The 17,334-nt window shown below is 36.1% G+C and overlaps 1 protein-coding gene across 4 annotated transcripts in view; it reads left to right on the top strand.

Moving 5' to 3' along the window:
- Positions 1 to 17,334, top strand: part of LOC121369215 (mediator of RNA polymerase II transcription subunit 12-like protein) — a 75,753-nt gene that overhangs the window by 46,063 nt on the left and 12,356 nt on the right. For all 4 annotated transcript variants that reach the window (XM_041494150.1, XM_041494161.1, XM_041494169.1 and 1 more), the window contains exons 32-38: positions 456 to 524; positions 2,398 to 2,507; positions 3,153 to 3,276; positions 3,535 to 3,696; positions 10,587 to 10,726; positions 12,933 to 13,035; positions 14,461 to 14,568. In XM_041494150.1, coding sequence (XP_041350084.1) covers positions 456 to 524; positions 2,398 to 2,507; positions 3,153 to 3,276; positions 3,535 to 3,696; positions 10,587 to 10,726; positions 12,933 to 13,035; positions 14,461 to 14,568 — 816 coding nt within the window. The remainder of the gene's footprint in view (positions 1 to 455; positions 525 to 2,397; positions 2,508 to 3,152; positions 3,277 to 3,534; positions 3,697 to 10,586; positions 10,727 to 12,932; positions 13,036 to 14,460; positions 14,569 to 17,334) is intronic.

Consider the following 17,334-nt stretch of genomic DNA (forward strand, 5'->3'; position numbering starts at 1 on the left):
GATTTTTCCAGAATTCCATGTTATAATGTTTCCTGAAAACTTTTCTTGTTCTACTTGTTTGATGAAAAGCTCACAAGGACCCTTTACTTAGAGCGCGGGACATAGCTCAGTGGTACAGCGCTTGACTGATGTGTGATCGACCTAGGGTCCATTTGCATTCTTGGGCCCATTGGGCTATTTCTCGTTCCAGCCAGTGATCCACAACTGGTGTAACAAAGGCCGTGGTATGTACTTTCCTGTCTGTTGGATGGTGCATATAAAAGATCCCTTGCTGCTAATCGAAAAGAGTAGCCCATGAAGTGGCGATAGCGGGTTTCCTCCCTCAATATCTTTGTGGTCCGTAACCGTATGTCCGACGCTATATAACCGTAAATAAAATGTGTTGAGTGTGTTGTTAATTAAAACATTTCCTTCCTGTTCTTGTGTTTACCTGCCTGCGTATTCTTGTTTTGTAGGAGAAGTACCCAGATGAATCAAAAATCCGACAGAATATCCACGAATCATTGCAACTGCGCTTGTCTCTGGTGAGTAGGTACATTCCGGTGCGGAAGAAATATCTTGCACTTCAGTTTGGGCGGGACGTAGCCCAGTGGTAAAGCACTCGCTTGATGCACGGTCAGTCTGGGATCGATCCCAGTCGGTGGGCCCATTGGGCTATTTCTCACTCCAGCCAGTGCACCACGACTGGTACATCAAAGGCCGTGGTATGTGCTATCTTGTCTATTGGGTGGTGCATATAAAAGATCCCTTGCTGCTAATCGAAAAGAGTAGCCCATGAAGTGACAGCGGGTTTCCTCTCTCAATATCTGTGTGGTCCTTAACCATATGTCCGATGCCATATAACCGTAAATAAAATGTGTTGAGTGTGTAGTTAAATAATACATTTCGTTCCTTCCACTTCAGTTTGTGGTCTTACCATTTTGAGATGTTTATGGATAGGATAGGGTTGTTTTACCTACATCATTATTATGTTAAACCCTCTGTTGACAATCATAATGGATTTAGCTGATGGTGTTGGCTCAGCTATCTGGATAATGGATTAGTGGTTTGTTGTTAGTGATTTTTGTGAGAGAGAAGTCGGTGTAGTGGCTTTACCCATTGAGTCATTAAATTCATTCTGGGTGGGAGCTGGTACCAGGGGGTTAACCCAGTACCTACCAGCTTCAAGTTCAGGACAGTGGATAGTGGTTAGTGAGAGAGAAGTTAGTCTAGTGGCTTTACACCTACCCACTGAGTTGTTAAAACACACTTTGGATGGGAGCCGGTACCAGGTGGTGAACCCAGTACCTTGGACTTGCAGTTAGCAGTGTATGTCATGTCTTGTTGGACACGGCAATTAGGTGCAATGTAGCATTTATATACTGGTATGTAATTTTTCATGTCCTGAATGGGATATGAACTCGCTACTCACCGGCTGTCAGTCCAGTGGCATATCCACTGCACAATTTTGGTCAGTTGGCCATCTGTAGTCCTTCCCACAGGGAACACCTTTTCATGTTAACATCACCTGTCCTCAAACATGTGCACTCCCCCCTACGGCTAGTAGTCTGGTCCGAACATCCCAACAGCCAATGGGATGGCCTAAATCTCTTCTACTGTATGCTCCCTCTAGTTTCGGCCATGTGACTGTAACTTTCTTCTTTTTTCCTTTGCTATGGAATTTACTACAAGCTAGCTATTTCTCGGGTGATTGTTTTCTAAATTGCACACAAAAATTGTTGTTTTTCTTGTTATTTCCAAAACACTTTTTACTTTTCTTCTTACATCAAACCAAACTGAAATTATTTTTAAAAAAAACGTTTTTGTAGGAGAATGGGACGGACTATAGTTTGTTCATAGTGCTCGCTTGCCAAACTGGATTTGACGATAGTCAGCACCAATCAGTTGGGAATTATAAATTCCAGAACTCGAACTGGAACAAATTTTGTTTGAGCCAATTTTCAGATATGTAGAGCATTTCATTGAAAATTATTCAAAATTGGTTAATTTAAAAAAAAAAAATTAGCCAAAGACTAAATGTTGTAGCCACTTTGTATAAAAGTTAGCAATTGGCTAATCTGTCAGTGGACATGGTGAGCTCTGAATTCATAAGATGCTGTTGTGTTGTTTTGATGTTAAAACAGTCCGTACTCAATGCTTTTATTTTTGTATGCTTTGGGAATCTGTGTTTTAATTTAATTTGTGAATTTTTATATATATTTTAACATATATTTACCTTTGTTTGACACACATTACTTGTGGAAATGTTCATGCTGAGGTTGTTAAACATTTATTCATTCATATTCTTAAGTAAATTATTTTTTTCATGGATTTTATATAATTTGGGGATTTCTTTAGTTCTAAAATGTCTGGTATGAAAACTACTATAAGTTCTCTCTGTTTTGTAAATGTTTTCAGGTTGGTGGAACGTTTGATACGATTCAGCGAAACAACACCAACACAAATGACTGGTCGATGCTGCTTCTTCAGCTAATAAGTCACGGAGTGGTCGACATTCAAACAAACAGGTCAGTGTGGAATCAGACCACATTTGTAACCGTTTCATTCCGGTAACTCTTACGTAATACGAATGCAAGAGGATTAAAGGTTTCTGTGGATTTTTACAATCATTCATTAAAGTGACGGATCCTGGTTTTTAAACACTGTGACATATTTTTCACTATTACAGCCGTTTTTCATAACTGTAATCAGACATTACCTAGATTTTATTTCATAGATTATCCATGTCTGTACATACAAAATATTTCTAGTCATCCTGGTGTTTCTAATACCAAGAAATGTATTTTTTAAATATTTTTAAATGCATAAATATACCTTTGAGAAATAACGTTACAGAGTCGAGCTCTAGTCTACTTTTTACAGGTATTTTCCCATTTCAACTTTACAGTCTCTTATTTCACTCTATTGTAAAATTATCCAAATGTGTTACAGGTTGGTAGATTAACCAGCCTTAGGATCAGTTTTTACGAGTTGAAATTAGGGTCTGCGACTTCAGTTTAGAATAATACTTGTTTTTTTTCTAATAGATGAACATTGTGTTTTTTTAATATTGGTGTAATATAGGAATCCAGTATTATGTTACTATAATAAAACTAATGATATAAATTTTTGTGACAGCACTCATTCTCAGATGATACGTGATTTTGTTGCAGTGAACTCTTCATGACTGTGATAGACATGTTGTCGGTGCTAATACACGGGACGCTTATATCTGATGGATCGGAGAAGGGTGATGAAACCAAGAAGACATATTTGAATCTTATTAAAAGACTCAGGGTACTTATTTTTGGTTTTATACTTCCATATGCATTTTTAATTTTTATTTTTAAATACATCAGACGCATTAAATACTAATTATAGTGACTCCCATCTCTCTCCTCCCCCCCCCCCCCCCGAAAAAACCAAAAAAAACCCACCCACCCTGATGTGTTCAGTTTTTGAAACAACCCTTATTTTGGAGCTATAAAATGTGTAAAAGATTACCACGTGCAAAATGTTTTTGTTTGTTATTTAATCTCTCTGTTTGGTTTACAGAAAGAGCTGGGAGAAAAGCATTCAGATGGTATTGACATTCTACGACAGTTACTTCCCTTGCCAAAGAAGCTGTATGAAGTGATAACATGCGAACCGTATGGGACATTAGTTGACACTAAAGGAAATAAGATTGCTGGCTTCGATTCCATTGGCAAGAAACAGGTTCGGACATGACAAGTTTATGGATTTTTAAAAGTTTTGTTTGTCAGTAGTTACAGTTTGTCTTGATGAAAACAGAAAAGGAAATGTGTTTTGGGGAGAAAAGTTCTATTTTATACGTAGTGTTTAAAAGCATTTGTCAAGATATAAATAAAGCAGCTGTTCTCACCCATAACGAAGAATGCTGTTTGCCTCATTGAAGAATGAAAGTGAACTTTATTAACTGGTTAAACTTTGTAGAGATAACCTCGCGGTCGGTTTGGGATTGATCACCGTCAATTGGCCCATTGGGCTCTTTCTCGTTCAGTGCACCATGACTGGTACATCAAATGCCGTGGTATGTGCTATCCTTTCTATGGGATGGGGCATATAAAAGATCCCTTGCTGCTAATTGAAAAGAGTAGCCGATGAATTGGCGACAGCGAGTTTCCTCTCTCAATATCTGTGTGGGCCTTCACCATAGGTTTGACGCCATATAATCGAAAATAAAATGTGTTGAGTGTGTCGTTAAATAAAACATTTCTTTCTTTCTTTTTAGAGATAACTCTATATTTGATTATTGCTGTGTTAATCTGTCCCTAATAGTTTGGAGAGAATGTACAATCAAAAACACATTGTTAACTCGCTGTTTAAGTGGAGCTATCACTAAACCTTGTGGAGATAACTCTATATTTGATTATTGCTGTGTTAATCTGTCCCTAATAGTTGGAGAGAATGTACAATCAAAAACACATTGTTAACTCGCTGTTTAAGTGGAGCTATCACTAAACCTTGTGGAGATAACTCTATATTTGATTATTGCTGTGTTATCTGTCCCTAATAGTTGGAGAGAATGTACAATCAAAAACACATTGTTAACTCGCTGTTTAAGTGGAGCTATCACTAAACCTTGTGGAGATAACTCTGTATTTGATTATTGCTGTGTTAATCTGTCCCTAATAGTTGGAGAGAATGTACAATCAAAAACACATTGTTAACTCGCTGTTTAAGTGGAGCTATCACTAAACCTTGTAGAGATAACTCTATATTTGATTATTGCTGTGTTAATCTGTCTCTAATAGTTGGAGAGAATGTACAATCAAAAACACATTGTTAACTCGCTGATTAAGTGGAGCTATCACTAAACCTTGTAGAGATAACTATATTTGATTATTGCTGTGTTAATCTGTCCCTAATAGTTGGAGAGAATGTACAATCAAAAACACATTGTTAACTCGCTGTTTAAGTGGAGCTATCACTAAACCTTGCGGAGATAACTCTATATTTGATTATTGCTGTGTTAATCTGTCTCTAATAGTTGGAGAGAATGTACAATCAAAAACACATTGTTAACTCGCTGATTAAGTGGAGCTATCACTAAACCTTGTGGAGATAACTCTATATTTGATTATTGCTGTGTTATCTGTCCCTAATAGTTGGAGAGAATGTACAATCAAAAACACATTGTTAACTCGCTGATTAAGTGGAGCTATCACTAAACCTTGTAGAGATAACTCTATATTTGATTATTGCTGTGTTAATCTGTCCCTAATAGTTGGAGAGAATGTACAATCAAAAACACATTGTTAACTCGCTGTTTAAGTGGAGCTATCACTAAACCTTGTGGAGATAACTCTATATTTGATTATTGCTGTGTTAATCTGTCCCTAATAGTTGGAGAGAATGTACAATCAAAAACACATTGTTAACTCGCTGTTTAAGTGGAGCTATCACTAAACCTTGTGGAGATAACTCTATATTTGATTATTGCTGTGTTATCTGTCCCTAATAGTTGGAGAGAATGTACAATCAAAAACACATTGTTAACTCGCTGTTTAAGTGGAGCTATCACTAAACCTTGTGGAGATAACTCTGTATTTGATTATTGCTGTGTTAATCTGTCCCTAATAGTTGGAGAGAATGTACAATCAAAAACACATTGTTAACTCGCTGTTTAAGTGGAGCTATCACTAAACCTTGTGGAGATAACTCTATATTTGATTATTGCTGTGTTAATCTGTCCCTAATAGTTGGAGAGAATGTACAATCAAAAACACATTGTTAACTCGCTGTTTAAGTGGAGCTATCACTAAACCTTGTGGAGATAACTCTATATTTGATTATTGCTGTGTTAATCTGTCCCTAATAGTTGGAGAGAATGTACAATCAAAAACACATTGTTAACTCGCTGATTAAGTGGAGCTATCACTAAACCTTGTAGAGATAACTATATTTGATTATTGCTGTGTTAATCTGTCCCTAATAGTTGGAGAGAATGTACAATCAAAAACACATTGTTAACTCGCTGTTTAAGTGGAGCTATCACTAAACCTTGCGGAGATAACTCTATATTTGATTATTGCTGTGTTAATCTGTCTCTAATAGTTGGAGAGAATGTACAATCAAAAACACATTGTTAACTCGCTGATTAAGTGGAGCTATCACTAAACCTTGTGGAGATAACTCTATATTTGATTATTGCTGTGTTATCTGTCCCTAATAGTTGGAGAGAATGTACAATCAAAAACACATTGTTAACTCGCTGATTAAGTGGAGCTATCACTAAACCTTGTGGAGATAACTCTATATTTGATTATTGCTGTGTTAATCTGTCCCTAATAGTTGGAGAGAATGTACAATCAAAAACACATTGTTAACTCGCTGTTTAAGTGGAGCTATCACTAAACCTTGTGGAGATAACTCTATATTTGATTATTGCTGTGTTAATCTGTCCCTAATAGTTGGAGAGAATGTACAATCAAAAACACATTGTTAACTCGCTGTTTAAGTGGAGCTATCACTAAACCTTGTGGAGATAACTCTATATTTGATTATTGCTGTGTTAATCTGTCCCTAATAGTTGGAGAGAATGTACAATCAAAAACACATTGTTAACTCGCTGATTAAGTGGAGCTATCACTAAACCTTGTGGAGATAACTCTATATTTGATTATTGCTGTGTTAATCTGTCCCTAATAGTTGGAGAGAATGTACAATCAAAAACACATTGTTAACTCGCTGTTTAAGTGGAGCTATCACTAAACCTTGTGGAGATAACTCTATATTTGATTATTGCTGTGTTAATCTGTCCCTAATAGTTGGAGAGAATGTACAATCAAAAACACATTGTTAACTCGCTGTTTAAGTGGAGCTATCACTAAACCTTGTGGAGATAACTCTATATTTGATTATTGCTGTGTTAATCTGTCCCTAATAGTTGGAGAGAATGTACAATCAAAAACACATTGTTAACTCGCTGATTAAGTGGAGCTATCACTAAACCTTGTGGAGATAACTCTATATTTGATTATTGCTGTGTTAATCTGTCCCTAATAGTTGGAGAGAATGTACAATCAAAAACACATTGTTAACTCGCTGTTTAAGTGGAGCTATCACTAAACCTTGTGGAGATAACTCTATATTTGATTATTGCTGTGTTAATCTGTCCCTAATAGTTGGAGAGAATGTACAATCAAAAACACATTGTTAACTCGCTGTTTAAGTGGAGCTATCACTAAACCTTGTGGAGATAACTCTATATTTGATTATTGCTGTGTTAATCTGTCCCTAATAGTTGGAGAGAATGTACAATCAAAAACACATTGTTAACTCGCTGTTTAAGTGGAGCTATCACTAAACCTTGTGGAGATAACTCTATATTTGATTATTGCTGTGTTAATCTGTCCCTAATAGTTGGAGAGAATGTACAATCAAAAACACATTGTTAACTCGCTGTTTAAGTGGAGCTATCACTAAACCTTGTGGAGATAACTCTATATTTGATTATTGCTGTGTTAATCTGTCCCTAATAGTTGGAGAGAATGTACAATCAAAAACACATTGTTAACTCGCTGTTTAAGTGGAGCTATCACTAAACCTTGTGGAGATAACTCTATATTTGATTATTGCTGTGTTAATCTGTCCCTAATAGTTGGAGAGAATGTACAATCAAAAACACATTGTTAACTCGCTGATTAAGTGGAGCTATCACTAAACCTTGTGGAGATAACTCTATATTTGATTATTGCTGTGTTAATCTGTCCCTAATAGTTGGAGAGAATGTACAATCAAAAACACATTGTTAACTCGCTGTTTAAGTGGAGCTATCACTAAACCTTGTGGAGATAACTCTATATTTGATTATTGCTGTGTTAATCTGTCCCTAATAGTTGGAGAGAATGTACAATCAAAAAAACACATTGTTAACTCGCTGTTTAAGTGGAGCTATCACTAAACCTTGTGGAGATAACTCTATATTTGATTATTGCTGTGTTAATCTGTCCCTAATAGTTGGAGAGAATGTACAATCAAAAACACATTGTTAACTCGCTGTTTAAGTGGAGCTATCACTAAACCTTGTAGAGATAACTCTATATTTGATTATTGCTGTGTTAATCTGTCCCTAATAGTTGGAGAGAATGTACAATCAAAAACACATTGTTAACTCGCTGTTTAAGTGGAGCTATCACTAAACCTTGTGGAGATAACTCTATATTTGATTATTGCTGTGTTATCTGTCCCTAATAGTTGGAGAGAATGTACAATCAAAAACATATTGTTAATATAAACAGTCTCTTAAGGAAACAAGTATTGTATAGTATTCTATTTATTTCAATGTGCATTATTTAACAAGAGTCTTAACCATTCCTTTTAACCTAACCACACCTCACGGTTTAAGTGGAGTTGCAACTAGTTAAGCAGAGTGATTTTTACAGAGATGCAGAAAGTACTCACCTGTTTGCCAAATGAGAGTAAAAATTGTGACGAATGAGTCCAAAAATGCAACTACCGGTCCGAATGGCGATCTTTTTTTCTGACTGACTAATAGACGACAGAAACAGAGCCAGTCGAAATTCGATACTTCCTAGACATGGTTTGTTTATATTGAAAATGTGTTGCCGGTGTGTTTTGTGTTCTGTTAAGTACTTTTGGGATGTCACTTGAATTTTTTGTAAATCTATATATAAAAGAAATGTGAAAACATTTATTTCAGAATATTAATTTTTTGTATTGATTTGTCAATCAAGGTGTGGGGCTTCATTTTGTTTGCCACGTGATGTTGATCACTTACCAAGGATCCTTACCGTATTTGACCGGAAATAAGCCCATGTCTTTGAATAAGCCCCCCTCCGTTTTGATAGCATTTAAGAAATTAGGCCCTCATTCGTAAATAAGCCCACCCCCAACTTCGCCACCTTATAAATAACACGAAATTGCAAGTTTGCTCAAAGTTCATTTAAAAGGTCATACCTCCTGCCTGATAATTAAACACAAATGTAACAACAAATGTAACACAATATTTTACCACCAGTGAGATTTAGCAGTCTAACAATAACAGTGTGTAACATTGTTTTCAATTTCATGCCTGCAGTATTTCTCTGAAGTATCCAAGCCCAAGTATGAACTAAAAACCAATGTCTATTTTTACCACCACACTGGGTCCGCAGTTAATGCTAATTAAGCAAATACCATATTCTGATTGGCTAAGAACAATGACCTTAGATTGACAATTTTTTGTAGTGTAAGCTGGCTGCCTGTGTCAGAAACGTGTGTATACGCTATTGAGTTTGTTGTTAATTGATGTTGTTTTAAGTCTTCTCAGCATTAAATTTTGGATGTAAATAAACCTCACTGGTAAGTAACTGTAACATAGAAGGTGTGTTTCTGATAATTAGATACTAGTAAAAAACCCACAATTTAATTAATAAACAATTATTATTTATTAATAACAAATGGAACACTAATTAATAGATATGCTACTGAACGTTTTTTGTTTTCTTCCTAGTTCATTTAATTATTATTATTTATTTTAATTATTATTTTATTTTTTTTCCAACAAAACTGGCCCCTTGTCTGGGAATAAGCCCACCCCATGCTAAGCACACAATGAGTTGTCTTGGCCCCCTGGGCTTATTTCCGGTCAAATACGGTAATAATATACCATTTGAAGTGGAGACTGTGTATATTATAATATTGTTAATCAGTAATATTGTTCTACAGGCTGGCGGACTAGTAGAAATTCTGGCCAGATAGTAAATTTTAGTTGGTTCTGGTCCAGGGTGCTAGTGAAATATTTTCTATTTCTGCACACCTGTTGTTAGGTTTCCATAGCATGTGAATAAAAAATATATTAGTACTACAAAAGGATTAGATATTAATGTCTAATACTATGGCAATATTTTAAGATGTCAATGGATCCCCATTGCTCAGTATGGTAACATCTTAAATAGCTCACCACAATCTAAAATAGAGGAGCAATTAATCAGTATCATCACGTTTCTTCACAGTGAGGTCTGCCTAACCGAAGGGTTGCAGAACATCATTTGGTGCTCAGTGTACCAGATTGGACTAATGAATTTCAGACATGATTGTTTTCCATTATAAAACAGATTTCCTCTTTTTAAATATTCTGTTACCGATTTTTATTTTCTACTTGTTATAATTTTTAACGAGTGGTCATTCGGAACATTTCGCCTTAATTTATGGTGTCAGAGAAAACGAAATTTTCCAGGATATACCAAAAATAACCGAATATTACAATCAGAACTTGTTACAATCAGTATTGTGATTGGCCTACGGTTTCCAATAGATTAATGATTCACTGCGTAACAAGTTGGCAAACAGTTTGCCTTTTGAAAAAATGGCGTACCATGTTGTTGAATGTGAATTCGATGTGGTAATAATTAATATTAACCAAAAACAAAAAACTGACATCATATTGGATTCCTTTTATATTCATAATATGTGTGACCAATTGGCTCAGAAGTACTCAGCGCATGGTCTTTTTTCAAACTTTTACCATGGCTTACAGCGCCCACCAACCACCCAAATGGAAAGCGATATCTCAGTCCGCATCACTGTGTTTGTTTCTGGTAAGTTGCACAATCATGTCTGAAATGTGTTTTGTTTTTCAGGGACTGCAAGTTGCCCAGAAGTTGAAGCTGAGTCCTTGGGAGGTGATCGAGGGTCACAAGAACCCCGCCCCCATCTCGTGGTCGGCATTCAGCGCCATCAAGATGGAGAAGAAACCTCTCAAACACGAGGAACAACATCGGTACATACACTTAAACATCGTCAGCTGATGGGTTTTTGTTGCTGGTGTAGTTAAACATTCATTCATTATTCTTTCTTTCTTCCTTCTCTTTCTTTCATCTAACAGCGAGCAGCATCGGTATATGCACTTAAACATCGTCAGCTGATGGGTTTTTGTTGCTGGTGTAGTTAAACATTCATTCTTTCTTCTTTCTTTCTTCTTTCTCTTTCTTTCATCTAACAGCGAGCAGCATCGGTATATACACTTAAACATCGTCAGCTGATGGGTTTTTGTTGCTAGTGTAGTTAAACATTCATTCTTTCTTCTTTCTTTCTTCTTTCTCTTTCTTTCATCTAAAAGCGAGCAGCATCGGTATATACACTTAAACATCGTCAGCTGATGGGTTTTTGTTGCTGGTGTAGTTAAACATTCATTCTTTCTTCTTTCTTTCTTCTTTCTCTTTCTTTCATCTAAAAGCGAGCAGCATCGGTATATACACTTAAACATCGTCAGCTGATGGGTTTTTGTTGCTGGTGTAGTTAAACATTCATTCTTTCTTCTTTCTTTCTTCTTTCTCTTTCTTTCATCTAAAAGCGAGCAGCATCGGTATATGCACTTAAACATCGTCAGCTGATGGGTTTTTGTTGCTGGTGTAGTTAAACATTCATTCTTTCTTCTTTCTTTCTTCTTTCTCTTTCTTTCATCTAACAGCGAGCAGCATCGGTATATACACTTAAACATCGTCAGCTGATGGGTTTTTGTTGCTGGTGTAGTTAAACATTCATTCTTTCTTCTTTCTTTCTTCTTTCTCTTTCTTTCATCTAAAAGCGAGCAGCATCGGTATATGCACTTAAACATCGTCAGCTGATGGGTTTTTGTTGCTGGTGTAGTTAAACATTCATTCTTTCTTCTTTCTTTCTTCTTTCTCTTTCTTTCATCTAACAGCGAGCAGCATCGGTATATACACTTAAACATCGTCAGCTGATGGGTTTTTGTTGCTGGTGTAGTTAAACATTCATTCTTTCTTCTTTCTTTCTTCTTTCTCTTTCTTTCATCTAAAAGCGAGCAGCATCGGTATATACACTTAAACATCGTCAGCTGATGGGTTTTTGTTGCTGGTGTAGTTAAACATTCATTCTTTCTTCTTTCTTTCTTTCTCTTTCTTTCATCTAAAAGCGAGCAGCATCGGTATATACACTTAAACATCGTCAGCTGATGGGTTTTTGTTGCTGGTGTAGTTAAACATTCATTCTTTCTTCTTCTTTCTTCTTTCTTCTCTTTCTCTAAAAGCGAGCAGCATCGGTATATACACTTAAACATCGTCAGCTGATTTCTGGTGTAGTTAAACATTCATTCTTTCTTCTTTCTTTCTTCTTTCTGAAAGATGGTACGTAACGCTTTCTTTCATCTAAAAGCGAGCAGCATTGGTACCACTCTTACACATTTCCTTCAGCAGTCCTTTCTTTTTCTTTTTTTAAAAATTATTTTTGGTTTTGTCCTTTCTTTTTTCTTTCCTTTAAGACAAGAGCGGCATTCATAATTCTCATGTAGGCAGGATTTAGCTCAGTCGGTTGAGTGCTCGCTTGAGGTGCTTGCGTCGCAGGATCAAACCACCTCGGTGGATCCATTCAGTTGATTGGGGTTTTTTTTCTCATTCCAACTAGTGCACCACTACTGGACAAAGGCCATGGTATGTGCTTTCCTGTCTGTGTGAAAGTGCATATAAAAGGTCCATAGCAGCATTAGAAAAAATGTATCGGGTTTCCTCTGATGACTACAAGTGAGAATGACCAAATGTTTGACATCCAATAGCCGATGTTTCATTAATTAATGTGTTTGGTGGTGTCGTTAAACAAAACAAACTTTCATACTTCTCGTGAGATGCACGGTTGATCTAGGATCGATAACCGTTGGTGGCCATTGAGCTGATTTCATTCCAGCCAGTGCATCAGGCCATGGTATGTGCTATCCTGTTTGTGGGATAGTGCATATGAAAGATCCTTTGCTACTAATGGAAAAATGTAGCGGGTTTTCTCTCTAAGACTATATGTCAGAATTACCAAATGTTTGACATCCAACAGCCAATGATTAATAAATCTGTGTGCTGTAGTGGTGTCGTTAAAGAAAAGAAAAACTTCATATAAACATTTCCTGTGACAATATTGTAACTGTTCATTCATCTTTATTGGCTTCGTGTAATGCCAATATCATTGTTGTTTATTTTCAGATTGTTGCTGTTCCACCAGCATTCCATGAGACAACCCAACAGCTATTACTTGGAAGCTCCCAATCTTCCCCCAGAAGACCTGGAACCCCCACCTGAGAAAGTGGTATGTTCCGTAGTTCTGGTGCAAACCTCAACTCTTGCTCAGGATGAATGTGCCAGAAATTTCAGTCAACATTCAATATTGTTTTGATGTTTCAATCATAAGCTTTTATTAGAGTTATAATGCATTGGTTACTACATGATTACTGTTTTATGATATACTATACTAAGAAAAGAAAATACATTAATTATACATAACTCATTCAGTATATGAATTATTATTATTAATGTCTAATAACACATTTAAATTTTAAATATTTCATTTGTATGGTATATCATAAAACAGTAATTATAAAGTAGCCAACACATTCATAATTAATTAATTGATTGAAAAGTGAAGAATTTTTGTTTAACTTTATTTATTGAAAGTAATACTGCTATAAGAGTACTGTGAACATTGTTAAGGACAAAATGTACTTCAGTAGTAAAGTTCTCGCCTAATGCACTTCAGTAGTAAAGTTCTCGCCTAATGCACTTCAGTAGTAAAGTTCTCGCCTAATGCACTTCAGTAGTAAAGTTCTCGCCTAATGCACTTCAGTAGTAAAGTTCTCGCCTAATGCACTTCAGTAGTAAAGTTCTCGCCTATATGTATTCAGTAGTAAAGTTCTCGCCTAATGCACTTCAGTAGTAAAGTTCTCGCCTAATGCACTTCAGTAGTAAAGTTCTCGCCTATATGCACTCGCCTAATGCACTTCAGTAGTAAAGTTCTCGCCTAATGTATTCACTTAAGCACTTCAGTAGTAAAGTTCTCGCCTATATGTACAGTAGTAAAGTTCTCGCCTAATGCACTTCAGTAGTAAAGTTCTCGCCTAATGTACTGCAGTAGTAAAGTTCTCGCCTAATGCACTTCAGTAGTAAAGTTCTCGCCTAATGCACTTCAGTAGTAAAGTTCTCGCCTAATGCACAAGCAGTTTAGGATTGATCCCTGTCAGTGGGCCCATTGGACTATTTCTCATTTCAGCCAGTTTTTGACTTAAGTGGTATAACAAAAGCCATGGTATGTACTATCCTAACTGTGGGATGGTGGATATAAAAGATCCCTTGCTACTAATCGAAAAAAGAAAGCCTGTGGAGTGGTGGCAGCAGGTTTCTTCTCTCATTATCTGTGTGGTCCTTAATCACATGTCCAACACCATATAACTACATAAAAATGAAGTAACTGCGTCTTTAAATGAATTTTTTTTCTTCTTTTTTGTTTTCTATTTTTTAATTCTCTATTTTTCTTTCTTTATTTTCTTTTCTTTCTTTCTTTCTTTTCTTTTCTTTCTTTCTTTCTTTCTTTCTTTCTTTCTTTCAATCTTTCTATCGGTCTTTTTCTTTCTTCATTTCTTTCAATCTTTTTGTCTTTCTTTTTCTTTCTTTCTTTCTTTCTTTTTTTCTTTCTTTCAACATTGGTAGGTAACTTCTCTTGTGTTTATTTTCACTGCAGGAGGAAAAGCCAGTTGAGAAGACTGAAGGACAGAGTCAGGATTCTGGCAAGAAGCCTAAAGCTCGCAGGCAGCGAAAGGCCCGTACATCCAGCACCACTTACGTTCAGGTATGGGCCGTGTTGATTTGCTCTTTCCACCTGCATGAAGTGCAGTAGGCACTTTACCTCCTGTGCCTCTTTTATTAAAGGTATATGATCCACTGTTCACTGTTCTACAATACATATATATAAACATTTTAATGACCGCTTTTATGGACCTTTAAAAATATTAATTATGCAAATGTTTGAGAGGTTAGGTTAAGTTTTTCTTAAAAATGGGAAAGTTCCCCCTTTTTTTTTTTCATTAGATATTAAAATAATAATAATAATAAAATGTGTTATCTTGTTTTTGAGCTTTTTGGAATGGAAATTCTGTGGTATTTGTCAGATTAAGTATTTCTGAAAGTGGAAGAAAGGTTTCTCACATTTTTCACTAAATGCAGCTTTTATGGACAATAACAAATTGATTATGACACTTAGGATTTTAAGCTTTTGGGAATGGAAAAACGGTGAAAAACAGTAAAAGGTTTCCTTCATGATACGGCTAATCTGACGTATTTTGAAGTGGTATTTAGGTCAAAGATGAAGCATTCACCAGATGTAATACGAGATGTGAGGTGTGATAACAGTGGAACATGTACCTTGTAATAGATTTTGTTATAGCAGCATGGAGTTGTTGAAATATTTAGCAGCATGGTAGAACTGACTGTATTTTTGTTAGAGCTAGTAGCATGCAGTTTCACATACATATTCAATTTAATATTTAATATCTTACATTTTCAGTGCAATCAAAGTATGTGATATTTTTCGTATAACATACTTTAAGAATTTGATAACTTTGCAAATTAGATGTAAATTAATTGAGGTCATGGCAATAGGTTTATTGACATTTAAGCAAACATACTTGGATGACACACCGTAATTGATGTATGCATTCAGTCATCAAATAAAACCATTTCAATAGCAATTTTACACTGATAGCTGTCCATCGTTCAGAAAACAAAAAACGTTAAGTCCTAATTTATTTTGATGTAAGGACATCCAACACCCACCCACTCCCCAGCCCTTTGTAATAGGTATTGGAGTAGCCTTTGTGTTGTGAAATTTGTGTTACCTAGTTACCGTAGAACTGTAAAATCAACCAACCACCACCAGATGGTTTCTTAATTATCACACTTAAAACTAAAAGAAACATTCTGCTCACATGAAAACACTGTGATCAATTGATAACGACAGAATCAATTTTTTTATATGTCCATTCTGCGCTAGCATCCTCCCCCCTCCTCTCCCCACCCAAACAAAAACAGTGGTGTAGGAATTGTTTGTTGTCAACTTTAATGTTGTTGGGGTGGGGGGTTTTCTGGGGTCGTTTTTGGGGGGGTTTTTCCTTCTAAATTTCTCATACATGATAATTCTAGCTATGTGCTATATAAGAAATTTATTTATTTAGTGTGTTCTGTACAAGTGTCTGCCTAGCATTAGTGCTAAAAAAGACTAATCCGGGTTGCTGTCATGGTTTGGTGATGGACAGATTGTTTGTAAACGTGTTTGCTATATACAAAGTAAAGCTTTAAATCAGGAAGTCTGAGATATGCTAGTAGCTAAGTTTATTCTGACTGAAGGATGGATTGGGTGGGGTGCGAGTGGGGCATCATTGAGTTGGTGGTAACTAGGTTATTGTGAGTGCTAGAAGTGTGTATATTGATAACTAGTTTATATTGATAGTAGAATTAGGATTGTTAGGATTGGGGGTTACTTGATAACTTGTTTATTTGAACTTTATGAAGAGGGTGTCGATCTGTGACTGACTAATAACTACTTTATATTGATAGCAGAGTGGTGTGGGTGGGTGGGGGAGGGTTGAGGTTGTGGGCTATCTGATAACTTGTTTATTTGAAGTGTAAGGGGGTAGGTGGGGGAGTGAGTATTGGAGGGTGGTTATTAGTGACTAACTCATAACTAGTTTATTGATAGCCAGTAGAGGGGTGTTTGTTGGGACTCAGTCAGACCAGTCCATTAGATAAATATGAGGGAGCGGGGTGATGCAAAAAGCTAAGTTGTGAGGTCAGGTTAAGTTGTGAGGTCAGGTTAAATATTTCTCAAATGGTAGTGGCAGTTTCCATCTCTTCTGAATAAGAAAATTAAAAATAATTTAATATGTCTAAAAAAACTTCAGGATTTCATTAATAATACACCATTCTTTTACTTCCTGAATTACAACAACCTCTGCAATTGCCCACGGTAATTGACAATGCCATGGAGATTGCTGTATAGCTTTTAATTCTATACAGCATTTCTCTTTTTACTGTGCACTGTTCAGTTTTTATATCCAGGATAGGTTTTTAGCAGTATACATTTTCTTAATTGGTATGTACTATCCTGTCTCTTGCTGTTAATTGAAAAGAGTAGCCCATAGGTCCGACGCCATATAACTGTAAATAAAATGTGTTTCCTTCCTTCCTTTCAATAGCTAGGCTTCTACTAGTTCTAGAAGTTTTATAAAGTCCACTAGCCATGGGATCAGTGATTTAAAAAATTTACTAGCAATGATTAAAAATTCACTAGCCCAACTTTAAGTTGATACAATTTTACTAAATAATTAGTAAAAATTGGATATTATATGTCGCCTAAAGAGAGAGAGATACAGGTTAAAAACATGGGGGGGGGGGGGGGGGGGGGGGCAAGATATTCATATTTACAAAAAAGACTTAACTGCAACATTTGATAAAAAAAAAATTCACTAGCCATCAGTTATTTAGTAGCCCAACATTGAATATCACTAGCCATGGGAGTGAGGCTACCATAATCTAGAAGCCCTCCAATAGCAGATGCTTA

Source organism: Gigantopelta aegis, chromosome 1 (genome assembly GCF_016097555.1).
Source record: "Gigantopelta aegis isolate Gae_Host chromosome 1, Gae_host_genome, whole genome shotgun sequence".
NCBI classification, from domain to species: domain Eukaryota; kingdom Metazoa; phylum Mollusca; class Gastropoda; order Neomphalida; family Peltospiridae; genus Gigantopelta; species Gigantopelta aegis.